The sequence below is a fragment of the Centroberyx gerrardi genome, chromosome 13 (genome assembly GCF_048128805.1).
Source record: "Centroberyx gerrardi isolate f3 chromosome 13, fCenGer3.hap1.cur.20231027, whole genome shotgun sequence".
Lineage (NCBI taxonomy): Eukaryota > Metazoa > Chordata > Actinopteri > Beryciformes > Berycidae > Centroberyx > Centroberyx gerrardi.
This window is the reverse complement of record NC_136009.1, coordinates 1,510,582-1,528,173: the sequence shown is the minus strand read 5'-3', so window position 1 is coordinate 1,528,173 and position 17,592 is coordinate 1,510,582. Positions and strand designations below refer to the sequence as shown.

Sequence of the window (17,592 nt, the reverse complement as noted above, 5' to 3'; positions counted from 1 at the left end):
CAAATGTATGCTGACGATACAGTCATCTACACCCATGCGAAGACCAAAGAACAAGCTGCAGCCAAACTGACAGCTGCCATGAGCAAAGTGTCAGATTGGCTCGCTTATTCTTGTTTAACTCTTAATATGAGTAAAACTGTCTGTATGTACTTAACCACAAGGAGAAATAACTCAATTGATCCAGACATCCTGTTTAATGGAGAGGTCATCACTTCTGTGAAACATTTCAAATATTTAGGCATTGTAATTGATTCAAACTTGTCTTTTAAAAAGCAAATTAAAAAGGTTGTAAGCAATGCTAAATTTAATCTAAATAATTTTAAATGCATCAGACATCAGCTGTCCTTATCAGCAGTAAAGCTTTTTGTTCATTCTATGATTTTTCCTCATTTGTCATATTGCATTACAACCTGGTCTCAGGCAGGTGTGACTACACTTAAGCCAGTGTACTCACTATACAAACTGTATTGATATGTTGTTTTATGTAATGCCTGAAGAGGGCGCTCTAGACTGTAGTATTTAAGGAACTGGTTCTCTGAGTAAAGTTGCTTTTGAATGAATGATCTTGGTGAGTGTGGTTGCTTCAAAACATGGTACCAGGAGTGGGGTGATCAAACAAACCCTGAAAGTGTTAGATAAAAAACCTAGGGATTACCACTGCAATATTCTGAGGAAATATAATTTCTTAAATTTTGATAATTTTTTATTGTATTCAGATGCATGTCTGATGTATACAATTGTCAATGATCTTGCACCTCCTCCCTTAAAAGGATGTCTGACTACCCCAAACAGCAATGTTAGGGGGACTAGAGCTTCAGTGAGGGGTGACTGGGTACCACAGTTCAGAAAGTCAGCCTTTGGTCAATCAGCTTTTTCTGTTAAATAGTTGGAAAATGGAATCCCATACCTTCCAATATCAGACGGTCCGAAAGCTTTGCAGCTTTTAAATCAAACCTAAAGATCTGGCTTAAGTCAACTCAATCATGTCACCACAAATGATTGCCTTGTATTGATATTTTTTATTCTGCTATAGTCACTACTATACACTGCTTTTTTATGTACATTGTACTGTGTTTTGTTATTGTATAGCATGTCCTGTGATTGTGTGTGTTGTTTGCATTTCCTGCCCAGGGATAACATGCAAATTAGCTGGAAGCTAACTCTGGTGCAATTTCTTTTAAATTGTGCATTGCCCCTGTAAAATAAACAATAAAATAAAAATGGAGCGTGTGCGGGGACAGCAAACAAGAGGTTACATCAGGCCTACAGTAGCTGAGAAAAAAGACAAGAGGATATATTTCAGTTGCTCTTTGAATCGTCGCAACCAGTAATATTATTACAGTACTTACAAAAGTAACTGTAATGTTATTACTTGATTTAAAACAGTAACTCGTTACACTACTTCGTTACTCAGATAAGTAATAATATTACGTAACGCGTTATATTACGTAACTCGTTACGTGATTTCTTAAAGGATAATGCTGGTGTTTTTTAATGCATTTCTTACCGTCAACAAATCCTATGAAAATAACAAAATCAACAATGCGTTTGCTCTACTCCCGTTACTTTCCGACTTCCCACATACCGTTTTTAGCCGTCAACCCGGAAGTCATTGGCTCCAATTTAAGCTAAAAACCTTTAAATACAGCTCACAAAGACATAGTTTCAATTTTAAATATAGCCGCAAGCGGCGATTGCGGGGTCCAAGCACAATTTGAAAAGACAGACAGATAGACAAAACATTACAGAAGGTAGAAAGACACACAAAAACTGACATGTTGTGAAGATCGGGCATGGAGTCTATTAGTTACGGCTTTACACCTGCGTTTGTGTTGGCCCGTGACTTCTGTCAAGATAATCTTTTCATTACAACCACATTGTTGAAGTTATTCCCAACGGCCAAACTTTCTATTACTTGTTCTTGACAACTTCGGAAAGGTCAAGCTTGGATTTGATACCACCACTTTCCACATGAAAGGCTGATGCTTTACCTACTGAGCCAAAGTACAAAGTATTGTGATACTGTGGCAGACTCTATAGACATTATTCACCATAATCTGTGGTTTGGGTATGTTTAACACACACAGTTATATTGTGTGCTTCTCAGGGTTAAGGAGACACGGTCCCTTTAAGAAAGTTTGTTTTTCTGAGTCTGACGTCTGCTCGACGTATGTTGTGTTTTTGAGCGCGAAGTAAATTGTCTTGCTCTGTGGTTAAAATAAATGACACACAAGTTGGTGTATTCAAAGAGAGAAGTTATCCGTCTCAACTTTCCTGCCACTTCTACACTGGTGACCCCGACGTTTGTCTGCTGGACGTTTCCAGTGACAGCTCTTCATGAACATGGCGACTAACGCAGTTTCCCTCAAACTACCGGAGTTCTGGGAATCGTCGGCCTCGGCCTGGTTCACCCAGACGGAAGCGCAGTTCGCGCTTCGGGAGATCACTGCGGACGGCACAAGATACTTTTACGTGGTGTCGGCCCTCGGGAGTTCAACTGCATCCCGAGTGGTGAACCTCCTCAAAACTCCCCCGCTGCAGGATAAATATGAAACACTCAAAGCCCACCTGTTGAGAGCTTTTGAACTTTCCGACGCTGAGCGGGCTAGCCGGCTCTTCTCTCTGCGAGGCCTCGGCAACAGCAAGCCGTCTGAGCTCATGGACAGGATGCTGAATCTCCTGGGTGGGCACAAACCCGATTTCCTCTTCGTCCACCTGTTCCTGCGACAGCTGCCTTCCCAGGTACAGGCTGCCACCGCCATCACTGACTGCCATGCTCTGGCCGAGGAGGCTGATAAATTTTTCTGGCTGGTCAACAACACTGCGCGGCTGCGCTGCTTCCTGCCCCAGCTCTTTCACCACCGCCCGCATCGGGAGTGGACATCCTGGCCGGCGGACACGGCCCCCCCATGGTAGCCGCTAACGGCAGCCCCATCCGCACCTACGGCACGAGGTACTTGGCGCTGTGTTTCGGCGGACAGCGGTTTGGCTGGGACTTTGTCACGGCAAAAGTGTCCGTCTCCCTCCTCGGCGCGGATTTCCTATGCGCCTATGGACTGCTGGTGGATGTCAAACACCGCTGCTTGATCGACGCTGTCACCTTCAGTTCATACGCGTGTACACTCAGTGGAGCAGACTCCATCAGACTGTCTAGCATGCTCTCCACGAACGAGTTTCTCCGTCTTCTCGCCGAGTTCCCGGACCTCACGCAGCCCACCTTCTCGTCATCCACCGCCAAGCACAGGGTGGAACACCACATCGCCACCACCGGCCCCCCGATCTACGCCTGGGGGGCCGGCGCCTCGACCCGGCCAAGCTCGCCATCGCCAGGACGGAGTTCGAGACTATGGAGCACCTCGGCATCATCCGCCACTCCAACAGCCCGTGGGCTTCACCCCTCCACATCGCCCCGAAGCCCAACGGCGGGTGGCGCCCGTGCGGCGATTACCGCCGTCTCAACAACGTGTCGACGCCGGACCGCTACCCGGTTCCGCACATCCAGGACTTTTCCACCCACCTGGCGGGGAAAGTCATCTTTTCCAAAGTGGACCTCGTTCGTGGATACCACCATGCCCGTCCACCCGCTGGACGTCCCCAAAACGGTGATCACCCCATTCGGACTGTTCGAGTTCCTGCGCATGCCGTTCGGCCTTAAGAACGCGGCACAGACCTTCCAGCGCCTCATGGACTCGGTGCTACGGGACCTGCCTTTCCTTTTCGTCTATCTGGACGACATCCTCGTCGCCAACACCTCCAAAGTGGAACACCTGTCCCACCTTCGGACTCTCTTCAAGCGGCTCAGCCAGCACGGGCTGATCGTCAACCCAGCCAAGTGCCAGTTTGGGCTGACCACCATCGACTTCCTTAGTCACCGCATCACCAAAGACGGGGCAGTCCCCCTCCCGTCGAAGGTGGACGCCGTCACAAATTTCTCGCGATCAAGTCCCTGCAGGAGTTCCTCGGCATGGTGAACTTTTACCACCGCTTTATCCCCCAAGCTGCTCGACTCATGCGACCCCTGTACGAGGCTCTGAAAGGCAAGGCCCCCAAACACGCGGTGGACTGGTCTGCGGAGAGGGACAAGGCGTTTACGGACGCTAAGACTGCTCTGGCTAATGCCGCAATGCTGGCGCACCCGTCTCCCACGGCCCCGATTGCCATCACCACGGACGCTTCGGATTATGCCGTCGGCGCAGTGCACGAGCAGTGGGTGGGCGGTGCCTGGCAACCGCTCGCTTTCTTCAGCCGCAAGTTACGGCCCAGTGAACGGAAGTACAGCACCTTCGATCGGGAGCTCCTCGGCCTCTCCCTCGCCATTCGACATTTCCGTTTCCTGCTGGAAACAGCGTTCCTGCAGTTCCCGGCGTTTGTGCCAGGAACTGGGTCGGGTCATCCGTCCTCCTCCACGTTGACTTTCTCTGTTATGGTGAATTCTGGGGGGATGTATGTGGCGGTACAATACTGCAGTTTATGATTGACAGATTGACAGAGCTAATCACTTTATAGAACATTTTAGTGCTCTCCATTAACGAATAAAACAATAGTAAGTCACATTGGCGATTTTAGACTCTTTTTAGGGGTGCTCAAGCACACCTAAATTTCATCTCAGCCCCTCTAAAAAATAATAATAATTAAGCCCTACGGACCCGCCGGTACCGGGTCCACGGCGCAGTCCATGTTTGACGAGCTCTCGCAAGTTCAGTTTTTAAGCTAGAACGGAGCTTCCGGTATTAGCGGAAACTAGATATCCAGACGAATACGTAGGAAGCGGGCGTAACATAGCTCCAAAGTCGGCAAAGTTTTTGACAAAGGTAAATGGGCATGACTATATTCAAACAGGTCCCTTGACCTCTCACATCAAGATATCTGAATGAAATTGGGTTCATTAGAACCGCAAGAGTCTTAGCTTTACAGCCATGTCTGACATATGTCAGCTACATAGGGTATATGAGCTCCAGGGTCCTAAAGATACAGTGTTCTGCATGCAGTGATATGATGTTATTCTCGCCTTTTTTTCTGTCCCTATTTCTGCACACTGTGGTACCTAAACAGTCATGGAATTGTAGAAATTGGGTATGGCTACAAAGCTGAGACTCTTGTGAATCCAAAGACCCCAATTGCATTCATGTGTGATGAAATATGGCCTCATAGTAACCATTTCAATGTGATGACAGCATTTTTTAAAACCTGACCTTACTGTATAAAATGACCTATTGTGAGCTCTAGGATAATCACAGCCTCATGAAACTCTAGACCCAGAATCTAGACACCTAGACCATTCAGAAAATGTATGGGATGTCCAGGTACATTGAAGAAGAAGAAGTGGGTTTTACTGAGCCATTTTCAGAAAATAGTGCTTGTCATCCAATCATCAAAATTGGCAAAATCGCACAAATCTCCAATTTTCAAAAGTTATTGATTGTTTGAAGTTTTGAAGTTTTCTAAAGTGTTTTTTCAAGGTCATAAGGTCTTCAGGTGGTCTTTTGGGGAGATTTTAACTGATGCACTTTATTATTTTAGTTAAAGTAGTCACAATGTTTCTTATTTTGATAGAATTGGGCTTTATGGTATATTTACAGTACATTTATAGACAGGGAATTGAAGCATTGGAACAAACCCTCACTCATTGGAAATGTCTGTTTTTCCATAGATAGATATATGATTTTTTTTTTTCAAGAAAACAGCCAGGTTCAGGTGAGAGAGTAAGGTCAAAATGACGTTACCTGACTGCATTGCCTACAGCAACCCAATATTCAATTAGAATAATGTTATAAATTGATATGGATCAATTTATACCTCTTATTAGATTATAAATACTCTGTTTGGTTGTTATATTTGCCTTTTGGTTGACAGCACAAAGAGGGAGAGAGGAGGATAGAGAGGGAGAGAAGGAGAGAGAGCAGGATGGAGTCGTCACAGAGAGAGAGAGAGAGTGAGAGAGAGAGAGCGCAAGAACCAGGTGAGAAAGTGGACAGGTAGTCAAGACCACATAGTTATAATGCCAAGGCAGCTTCTGTTTTGCCCACATTCATTAATTGCTTGATGATATGGTGGACTGTCCCCATGTGGTTCAGAGACTGAAACAATGTTTTGTTCATTTCTCCTCATATCTGCTTTGCTATAACTTGATCTTTTACTTACTTTGGAAAGTTCTGGTCATTATGATTGAGTCTTTGCCTCAGGTTTTATTAACTAACTGAGGGTCCTCTCTAAAACAGGTGTATTATATTGAAATCTATGATTGTTCATTCTGAACCATTATTATTATACACTACAATAGACCACCCAACTAATTAGGTTGCTTCTGAAGGTAACATTGTGTACCTAATTGAATTGAGGTTTGCAGTACTTTTGCAAACAGCATATTCAATTTTTCATTTTCTTAAAAAATATTTTGTGGTGTAAAACTCATGTTACTTACTAGTAATTCATTAAAAGTATTATTGTTGTAAATTAAAATATCATATATAGAAAAATATGAATGTATTCATTGTTATCCAGTGAAATTAATGATTTAGCAGGGGGGTTGAACACTTTTGCAAGGCACTGTAGCCTATGCATGTCACATTCTCATTAGGAGCTGAGCCCCCCCTAAAGGTCTGATCCTAGAATCGCCCCTGGTAAGTCACATGGGCCAGAAAACTGCTGCTGCACTGCTCTCTATGTGTTGAATAGAGAATCTAGCCACAACCCAATCAGTGATGCCAATCAGGTATTTTGCCGTTGACAGATGATGTCAAACACCTGCTTTGAGTTTTCTGCACTGTGTGATTTAGTGTTGATTTACTTTTCATGAAACTTCAAAAATGGTCTCATTTCATCAGGGACTTGAATTCACACTCTTGAGGTCCAAAAACCTGAGCTTTACCACTCTGCCAACTTCCACTTTAATGTGCTATGGTGGGGAAACAAAACAAAGGAACAAGTGATTAGTCATAGGTGCCAGTCCAACCCATATTGAAAGCCTCAGAAAGAATATTATAACTGTATTAGTGCCCCACATTAATCAATTTACACATGGCTTTACAGACATCATCTTGAGAGTCCAGACATTTGTCTTTAGTTTGATGAAGATTGATCAAACTATCACATTGTCAATTTATCAAACTATTTGCAGCTGCACATTTCCATCTACCGTACGCTCAGTTTTCAAGATATCATTATAATTTTTGTTCTGTTTACTAATTATGGTATGACGATTTCAAAAATCATGTTGTTCTTTTTTTGGCTTGATTAGATGAGTTATGACCAATTTAGTGTTAGGGCGTGTTTCATTAAAGTTTATTGGTCGATAAAAGCCAAACCATTTGGCCTATCAATAACTTTTATGCAACTTTGAAAGAGGATGGTCCCAAGATTCTCCACACCAAGTTTCATGTGAATTGGATGAACGGCCTAGGAGGAGTTGCGAAAAAAGTGTTTCTTAAACAATTCAAAATGGCTGACAATACAATATGGTGGACATTGAAAGTGATATGGGTTGGACTCGGCACCTTCCAAAGAATCTATGGACACGATAATTTTCAGTCTACGATACATGGTTCAGAAGTTATTGGCCAAAACATAAAGTTGCTTGTTATAGCGCCATCATCTGGCCAATATGCGTGGGCTGCCTTGCCTGAGTAGTGGGGGGCCATAGGAGCCCACCTGCCAAATATGGTTGCTGTAGGACTTACGGTTTCTGAGCTGCAGACACTTTTAGGGGAGAAAAAGAAAGAAAGAAAGAAAGAAAGAAAAAGAATTCCAGCAAAAACAATAGGTTTCCAGCACTACGTGCTTGGACCCCTAAAAATTGCTAACTGTTACCATGAAAAGTCAGGCTATTGTAGTTATTACCAAATCAAATTCAAATGGGAACAAATTCTTCATTACGCCGGGAACTATTTTCGGTGCTACAGAACTACTTTCCTGAGATCGCAAATGTGTTTACGGTCGGCTTATTAAGTTGTTTGAGGAAAAAGTCGGCCGGCCCAGTGCATTGTGATGATGAAATATGCTGCCCAGAGCAACAGCATGGCTCTGTGACGTGTTTAATACTTTTTTTAATACAATGGAGTTCTATGGCTGCTGGGACATGGCTGTATTGGACATCGGCTACACGGATGAGACTTGTTGGCAAAATAAATTCATTGCTGATTTTGTTATTTTCATAGGATTTGTTGACGGTAAGAAATGCATTAAAAAACACCAGCGTTATCCTTTAACCTCAATTTAGCACGTGCTCTCACTGTCCCACTCACTCCAAGGGTCACACTATTGACTTGGTGTTATGGCTTAGCAATTTAATGTGCTTAGATGCTTACATTTCTGGCCACTATTGTACCCTGTTTTATATGGCTTTGCCTCTCTGTATTATAAGCTCTTGTAATCAAACATGGTCTAGAATTTTTAACTCCACCTCTGCTGCTAAATTCACTATTGCCTTTAACAACTTTCTAGGTAATTTAGAGCCCTCATCCTCTGCTGATGAGTTATTAAATAATTTTAATAACAGCTGCGTCTCCATCTTAGATGATATGGCACCTTATAGGCTCAGAAAGTCCAAACCTCTTTGCCTTGGATAAATGAGCATATTCAAGCATTAAAATGTGATTGGCGCAAGGCAGAGTGTCTCTGGAAGGCCTCCAAGATTCCCGCTCATTTAGATAATCTGTGGATTTTGATGAAACGCTATAATGCAGAGGTTAAAAATTCCAGATGTGCTTATTTTGCCAACCTCATTGAGAATAATCATTCCAAGCCTAAAGTGCTGTTTAACGTTGTGAGTCGTGCCATCGATGCTCCCTCTGATCCATTTAATCATGCTTCTCCTGAGAGATTTCCCAGGATTTCTCACTTCTCACAGGATTTCTCACTTCTTTACTCGGAATGTTTCTAATATTAGACAGCAGGGGAGACATGGTTTCCACACACCTTCTCACAAGTTGAGGCAATCTCATCACATGTGCAAAACTGGAGTATTTTTGTCTATTTACACGCTTACAACAGTCAAAATGTTAGTGATAAAATTCTGAAAAAAAGCACACATCATTCTGCTGGTTTCGGGTGTATTGTCAGATATTTTGGTGAAGTTTGATCAAACATTTGGTGAAATAGAAAATGATGTGCATACAGTATTAATTACAGTAAGATACTAAATATCACTGCAGACTCACAGTTTGACCGATCTGAACACCATTTGACACACTTGATATCTACCATCTAGAGAATGTCTGTGTCAATTTTGGTAGCATATGCATGAAGACTTGTGGAGATATAGATGTTAATTGATTTTGCATATTTTGAAAAATATAGAGTGACGGACTTCTGAATTGACCATAGGTTGCAGTGAGGCAAACTTTTGTCACAATTCAGTGGATGTGCTGAAAAAATGTCAGCTCTGTAGGACGTACAGGTGATGTATTTAGATTTTTTGAATTTTGGAATGTGAAATGTCTAGAAATTTAGATTTGTTGTAATAAGCCACGCCCACTTTAATCAATCATTATAAAATTTTATGCACCGACTGAGTCATGACCCTAGATCGTGCAAACCGAATTTTGTAAGAATACATATAGCCGATTACGAGATATAAACTTTTTGCATTTATAGCGCCCACTAGTGATGGAATTCCAAATGCTTTTGGGGGCATGCTCAAGCAACACTTCTCAACATGTGTTACAAATTTTGGCTTAATTCGATGAATGGTTAATGAGTTATGGGCAATTTAGTGTTATGGCGTGTTTTGTTAAAGTTTATTGGACGATAAAAGCCAAACCATTTGACCTATCAATAACCTTTATGCAAATTTGAAAGAGGATGGTCCCAAGATTCTGCACACATAAGTTTTGTGTGAATCGGATGAACGGCCTAGGAGGAGTAGCGAAAAAAGAGTTTCGGACAAAATTCAAGATGGCGGAAATTATAGTAGACGGAAATGGGCGTGGCCTATGCATAGATCGATGCGGAATGACCCAAGGAATCCAGTGGGAAAGGAATTTTGATTCTACGACCTACGGTTCAGAAGTTATAGGCCAAAACGTAAAGTTGCTTGTTATAGCGCCACCATCTGGTCAACATGGGTGAATGGCCTTGCCTGAGTAGTGGGGGGCCATAGGAACCCACCTGCCAAATGTGGTTGCTCTGGGACTTACGGTTTCTGAGCTGCACATACTTTTAGTGGAGAAAAATAATAAGAAGAATCCTTACAAATACAATAGGGTTCTAGCACCTTCGGTGCTGGGACCCCTAAATATAACAAAGAAGACGTCACCTCATTTTCACCAATTTATTTTTTGGCCATGACTGCTACATATGTATATGTATGAGACATATGTATATGTATATATATATATATGATGCAAGATAAGACCCAGTGGGTTACCACAATAAGTAAACTGCGATACCTGAATACGCATCGGTCAGTAAATCCAATCTACAACACAGACTATAAGGAAAAACATATATACACACACATACACATATGAATATCCTACGTATACATGTACAAACATAACACATCTGTGCAAGACAAAAAGATATATGCCTACACATAAATCATTAAAATCAGAAGATAATGAAGATAATGAAGATAAATAGGCCCCAAAAAGCAACTAAATATCATTGGGTTGCTCCTGGACAAAAACATTCAAGATATTCAATTCAAATTGGGGGAAGAAAAATAATCATAAAGGCCAGTAAGGACATTCAAGACACTCAATTCAAATTAGAGAGAGCACCTGAATGAAAAATCATCATTGAGGCCAGTAAGAACATTCAAGACATACAACTCAAGTTAGAGAAAGCATTAGAAACGAGAAATCATCATTAAGACCAGTAGGACACATAGTATTAAATTTATCAATCCAAAACATCTCTCTCTGTGTGAGCATTTTTGGAAGGTTGCCCCCTCTGGCAGAAATGACTTGTTCAAGTGCAACAAATCTCAAAGAGGAAGGTGGACCGTGTTTAACCTCAAGATAGTGTTTGGCCATTGCGTAATCCATGTTGCCGGTGCGTATCGCAGTTTTATGTTCTGAAATACGAATTTTTAAAGGCCTTTTTGTCTGACCAATATAGGCCTTACCACATGGACAGGTAAGCATATATATCACATTTGTGGATTTGCAATTGATAAATTGTCTGTGAAAATATTTGCGTCCAGTGAGAAAAATATTTACAGTTAGTGGTGTTGTTGCACTGGGCCCAGCTCCCACATCTATAATTACCATTAAGTGACAGCCAAGTGGTGCATTCTGACTTTTGAGAAGAATGGACTAAGGTGTCTTTGATTGTACGCGCTCTTCGGAATGTTACATGCAGGTTTTTTTTTATTATTGACTGGAGCATCGCTTAAGTCTGCAAGATATGCCAATGTTTAGAAATTATATTTTTTATTGTACCTGCACAGTGATTGAACTCGGTGACAAAACAGAGTCTCTCATCGCGGTCCACCTTCCTCTTATTTGACATTAATGTAGAACGTGGGGTGTTTCTTGCGCACTGAATTACAGTTTGGGGGTAGTCTCTCTCAGTAAATCTCTGGCCCAATTGTTCAGCCTGACATTCAAATTCTTCACTGGTAGAACAGTTGCGCTTCAGTCTTAGGAACTGCCCTACGGGACTGTTACTTTTAAGATGAGAGGGATGATTACTTCCATAATGGAGAATAGTGTTATGTGTCATTGGTTTACGGTAGATTGTTGTCTGAATCTTGTTCATGGAGTCTAGAAAATTAACAATAGAGGGGCTACATTCCATGGTGAATTTCAGAAATGTGGTGGTATTATTTAGATAGGTTACAAATTTATCCAACTCTGACTGGGAAGATGTCCAAAACAAAATAATATCATCAATAAATCAGTTTATCAGTTTTTACTTACTGTGGTAACCCATTGAGTCTTATCTTGCATCATCTATAGGCCTATATGTATATATATATATATATATATATATATATATATATATATATATGTATATCTCTTTTCTGTGTATTATACACTTTTTTCTTTTTTGTAAGTGGCTTCGATTTAGGGCACTGCCCCCGGCCGGTGCAGCTTGTTACACTGATTTGTGCAGTATATATAGAAAGCGTTGTGACTTATTGTCTTGATGCTCTGATGAAGGTGTAATACCGAAACGCATTAGCAGTCAAGGCCAAAAAATAAATTGGTGAAAATGAGGTGACGTCTTCTTTGTTATATTCTTTTTTATTATTATATTGGTGTGCTGCTTTCTTTCAACTCAAGTTTCTAATACAATCAGTCCTTTTATTCTGCAAGCTATAAGTGGTTCACTTTCCACGGTTACTGTTCCTATGTTTTACAAAAATGCTCTGATTCAACCTCTGTTAAAAAAGCCAACTCTTGATCCTAATGATCTTAACAATTTCAGACCAATCTCAAGACTTCTCTTCCTAGCAAAGGTCCTTGACAAAGTTGTTGCAAATCAACTTCTTGAATGAAAACTGTTTGACAGATTTCAGTCAGGTTTTAGGGCTCACCACAGTACTGAAACTACTCTCCTTAGGGTTATGTTATCTGACACAGTTGACCATGCTATACTCCTTGGCTGTCTTGAGCACTGAGTAGATGTCTCTGGCTCAAGTCTCGACTGGTTCAAGTCCTATCTACTAAACAAGGACTTTTAGTATGGGTATTGGCGACTCTAGGTCTTCCACTTCAAAACTGCTCTGCGGGGTTCCTCAGGGTACGGTACTTGGTCCAATTTTATTTTCCATTTTCATGCTGCCTTTAGGACATCTCATACACACACAAAATATAATTTTCCACTTTTATGCAGATGATACACAGATCTATTTAAGCTGTGACCGAATTAAAAACTTCAATGAAATTATCTCTCCTAAAAACTGTCTCCAGGACATCCATATTGGATGTCTCAAAACTTCGGTGAAAATGTGACTGTGTCAGTTACAAGCCACCATAGCTCAGTCACTTGTGTAGGAGGAGACAACTCATGCTGATGTTGCAATTCCTACTGGCTCTATGGTCATAGTTTACTTAATACCCCTTTAAGTCTAAAAATAACTAATAGGCTTTGCGCATGGCTCAAACTCTCAGTACATACTAACGTCAATCTCTTGTCTCTTATTTTAGAGCCTGAAGAGAAGAGAGGAACAAGAGGAGGTGAAAGGAGATGAGGAGAGGAGAGCTGAGCAGAGAAGAGAAAAGAGATGACAAGACAACTTAACTAGACCAATCAAGGTGAAATGGAAGTGACTGCTAGATCTGCGGTGCTGAACAACTCCACCGCCCTGCCTGACACCTACAGATGGGCTCTGCTCTCCATCTATACCCTGGTGTTAGTGGGAGGCAGCATCAGCATGTCATTGATGATTAACATCCTGCAGTCCAACGTGAGGTCCGTCACCACCACGGCTGTCATCAACCTCATCATTGTCCACATCCTTTTCCTCCTCACTGTTCCTTTTAGGATCTACTCCTACGTCTCTGGGGACTGGCGGCTAGGTCAAGGCTTCTGCAGGTGGGTACTGTAGAGCAGTTGTGGTATAAATGAAGGTATATGGAGTAAATCCACCTTTTCCGTCTGGGTTTATACCATAGACTGTGAAAAAAGATGGACGTAGTGAGTGTGACGTCACCCATTCTGAAGCCAAAAGGTTGGGTTTATAATCACCGCCATGTTGACATTTTTTGGAGCCAGAGCGAAGCCAAGGGTTGTCCGCAGAGCCACAGCGCCGGCTACTATTGGCCAATAATCGGCGACCTGTTGATCACTGGACAGGCGACCTGTCAATCACTAGGAAATAACCCCGTTTTATAACAGTTATGTCCCGTTAATGACACTTGATCTAAGGCCATTTTTATGAGATAGGAACTGAATTAGATTGTGGATATCCATACACATGGCATTATGTGCATTTATGTGTGATTCTATTTTTCTAGTTTACTATATAAGATTATTTTTGTATATTATTTGCGTGTATATTTGTGAATATTTATTTGGTAAAGAAAATGTAATGGGTTTGACTGTATTGAATCTTTGACTATGGAATTGCCTAATGGTGGTGTATTGTAAGGGTCACATGACCAATGACCAATTAAATTCCTCTGTACCCACATCCTCCGTTTCAGAATGGGCTCCTCAGCTTCTTCTTCAACAGCAAGCAGAGCAATCACTAACTTTCTCTTGTCCAGTTTTAATTTCAACAATTTTATCCCCGTTGTTACTTCGGGTTAGCTAGCTAACGCTAATTAGATAGCTTGCAAGCTGTAGTCAAACGTGTTGTATAGCAACCAGAATGATAGCCCTTTGACCTCTCTGTTACTAGTGACGCTCACAGATGCAGGAGAAAAAAAAGTCCTATCTATTCACAGCCTTAAGTAGTACACCCTTTTTCACAAGTAATTTCATATGAGATGTCAACTAATTCAAATGAAAGAGCCACATGTAACCTGTGTTTGCTGTGGGCCCTTACTAGACTTGTTTATATAATGCTTCATCATATGAAACATATGTGAGATGTCTCTAGCTCCTTAAAGGATAAGGCCGGTGTTTTTTAATGCATTGCTTACTGTCAACAAATCCTATGAAAATAACAAAATCAACAATGCGTTTGCTCTATTCCCATTACTTTCTGACTTCCCACGTACCGTTTTTAGCCGTCAACGCGGAAGTCATTGGCTCCAATTGTAAGCTAAAAACCTTGAAATACAGCTCACAAAGACATAGTTTCAATTTTAAAAATCGTTAACTGTTACCACGAAAAGTCAAGCTATTGTAGTTATTACCAAATCAAATTCAAATGGGAACAAATTCTTCATTACATCGGGGACTATTTTCGGTGCTACGGAACTACTTTCCTGAGATCGCAAAGTGTTTACAGTCGGCTTATTAAGTTGTTTGAGGAAAAAGTCGGCTGGCCCGGTGCATCGTGATGATGAAATATGCTGCCCAGAGCAACGGCATGGCTCTTTGACATGTTTTAAATCGTTTTTTTAATACAATGGAGTTCTATGGCTGCTGGGACATGGCTTCATTGGGCACCGGCTACATGGACGAGATTTGTTGGCAAAACAAAATCATTGCTGATTTTGTTATTTTCATAGGATTTGTTGATGGTAAGCAATGCATTAAAAAACACCGGCCTTATCCTTTAAGAGAGCAGAGGTTTCATACCAGTAATTGCTGTTCATTGTTACAGGGTGGTGAGTGGTATGATCCATGCCCACATGTACTTGGCCTTCATGTTTTACATCATCATTCTGGTGATCCGTTACCTTGCATTCTACAAGCAGAGTGACCGCATGGAGTTCTACCGGACACTACACGCGGTCGGTGCTAGCATTGCTGTTTGGCTTCTAATGCTGATAGTCGCTCTCCCTGTGGCAATCCTGGAGTATGGGTCGACGGATAGCGACAACACCACATCAACAGACACGTACCAGTGTTTCCGTTTTGGTGGGGAACTGAATGAGCCAGCAGTGGCTATTTTCAACTACATCCTGAGCAGTATCATCATCATTATTACCTTGGCTTTGACCTGGTGCCAGGTCAGTGCCTGCTTTTACTTTTTATAGCACTGCCTGTCTGAATATGAATCTTCATGCTTGCTTTTATACCCTGCGCCTGGTACAGATTGTATGTTTGGATATAGGCTGGGATAATGTCCCGACAGTCTACTTAAAAAAGTTCTCTTCTATTCTAGATCTGGATACTAGCCCAGGTCTACAGAACCCACGGGAACCTGACATTCTCCCACCAGGAGTTCTGGGCTCAAGTGAAGAGCCTGTGCTTTGTGGCAGTGTTGGTAGTGTGCTTTGTGCCGTACAACGTGTTCAGGATCTTTTATGTGAAGAACATGCGGGACCAGGCAAGTCTGGAGGGAGTCAACGAGGTCTTCCTGGCCGTCACTACTCTGAGCTGCTTGGACATGCTGACTTTTGTGGGGAGGGGATCCAACAGCCCCTGCCGGGCTGGGCACTGCAGCTGCCTCTTATGACGTACAGCAAAATCACCAGCTTCTCTACCTTACAATTGGATTGCATCTGAGTGGAATGAAAGACTAAGTGGAGTGAAAAACCAAGCATTTGTAGCTGAATATGTTTGGAATATCTAAAGAAAAAAGTTCTGCCTCCCCTCCGCCTAGCTCAAGTCTCTGTAACTTTGGCAAAGTATGATGGACTTGTCTGTGCTCTTCTTCTTTGGTGTTCATACCAGTTAAGAACACATGAAGAAAGAGCTGAATATGAGAATCAGTCCAAACTTCATTTTGTTATGCTAGGCTTTCCAAGCATAAGGAACTGCAAAATGATACAGTGCTCCATATATTACCACTATGCAAATAATGTATGTTAATAGAAGGATGGAATAGGAGAGAGTGGTGGCTCAGTGGTCTAGGGTGCGAACCATGGTGAAAATGGTGAAAAAAAAGAAAAGAGGGGGGGTGTCCCGGTGGCTCGGTGGTCTAGGGCGCGCTCTATGTCTGTGACGCCTTTGGTTCGAATCCGGCACAGGACTTTTGTCGCATGTCATCCCTCTCTCTCTCTCAATATTTCCTGTTTGTCACTACAACTGTCAAAGGCGGGGGAAAAAAAGGAGAAAATAAAGGATGGAGTCTACACACTGTCATAATGCTCCCTTCTGAATCACCAAATTGATTTGTAATTTGATATTTTGTACAGGAGGCATTATAGGGGTGTGTCCCAAGAACAGGCATGCAAATTGTTAAACAATAGCGATGTTCATAGGAATAGTCTTGAACAAGGTGGTCTTGAAGTACTAGATATTGATACTAAATAGTACCTTAAAGTAAATTGGTAATTAGTCAAATAGTCAAATTTTCATAAACAGGTACTTTTGGCTTGGGTTTTAGCTTATAAACACATTTTTTCCCATCAAAACTCTCTTGCTGTATAAATAATATTGGTGTATGAAACAATCTGTTCGTAGGAAAAATTAATGTTTTAAAGAATAGATACAGCAATAAACAGACGAGGAATACCTTATCAGACTACTTTTCCACATGCAAGATTCTCTATATAAAGATATACAGTGGACCAAACATTGGAAAATCCTAAATAAATATTGTATAAGCAGCATATTAAAGGAAGTTGCATTCAAAATTTTAAATAATTTATCCAATATTGTCTATATGATTTCTGTGGAATGGAAAAAGAAAGACAGACAACATTGTGGTCAACAACTGACAACATCTTCAGTATATTTTTATAGTTCACTGATTCTTGAAACTGGGTCAAACCATGTCTTAAAATTTAAGTTAAGAAGTTAAGAAATTTGATCAAATATTTTTATAGAACAAGTCCTTATCTTTAACTTTAGATCAACACTGATCTATTTAAGATCTATTAAATGTATTATTATCACTAATGTTTAATATTTATTCAAATCATTCATGTGTTCTGCACAGGAGCCATTGTGTTTTCCCTCTGTTGTCCTACTTCAAATGCATGAAGCTAGTTCTAAAGCCGTGTGACCTTGAGGCATAGAAAGTAAATATTGTTTGTAAATATTGTTTAAAATTTACTGCATTTGGTATGATGTTCATTCTCCTCTTTCAGTTGATTCTTATTTTTAAACTTTTAAAGAACCTTTTAACCTTTTTTTGATATA

The 17,592-nt window shown here is 41.4% G+C and overlaps 1 protein-coding gene across 2 annotated transcripts in view; it reads left to right on the top strand.

The window, feature by feature from the left end:
* LOC139932257 (putative G-protein coupled receptor 141) overlaps positions 1–16,726 on the top strand; it is a 41,381-nt gene extending 24,655 nt beyond the window's left edge. Inside the window, exons 2-4 of one of the 2 annotated variants that reach the window (XM_078287468.1) lie at positions 13,095–13,482; positions 15,164–15,420; positions 15,668–16,726. In XM_078287468.1, the coding sequence (XP_078143594.1) occupies positions 13,208–13,482; positions 15,164–15,420; positions 15,668–16,011 (876 nt within the window). In that variant the 5' untranslated portion in view covers positions 13,095–13,207 and the 3' untranslated portion in view covers positions 16,012–16,726. Of the gene's footprint in view, positions 1–13,094; positions 13,483–15,163; positions 15,513–15,667 lie in introns of both variants that reach the window. The other variant, XM_078287467.1, reaches the window with a different exon arrangement.
* The last annotated feature ends 866 nt before the right edge of the window (positions 16,727–17,592 follow it).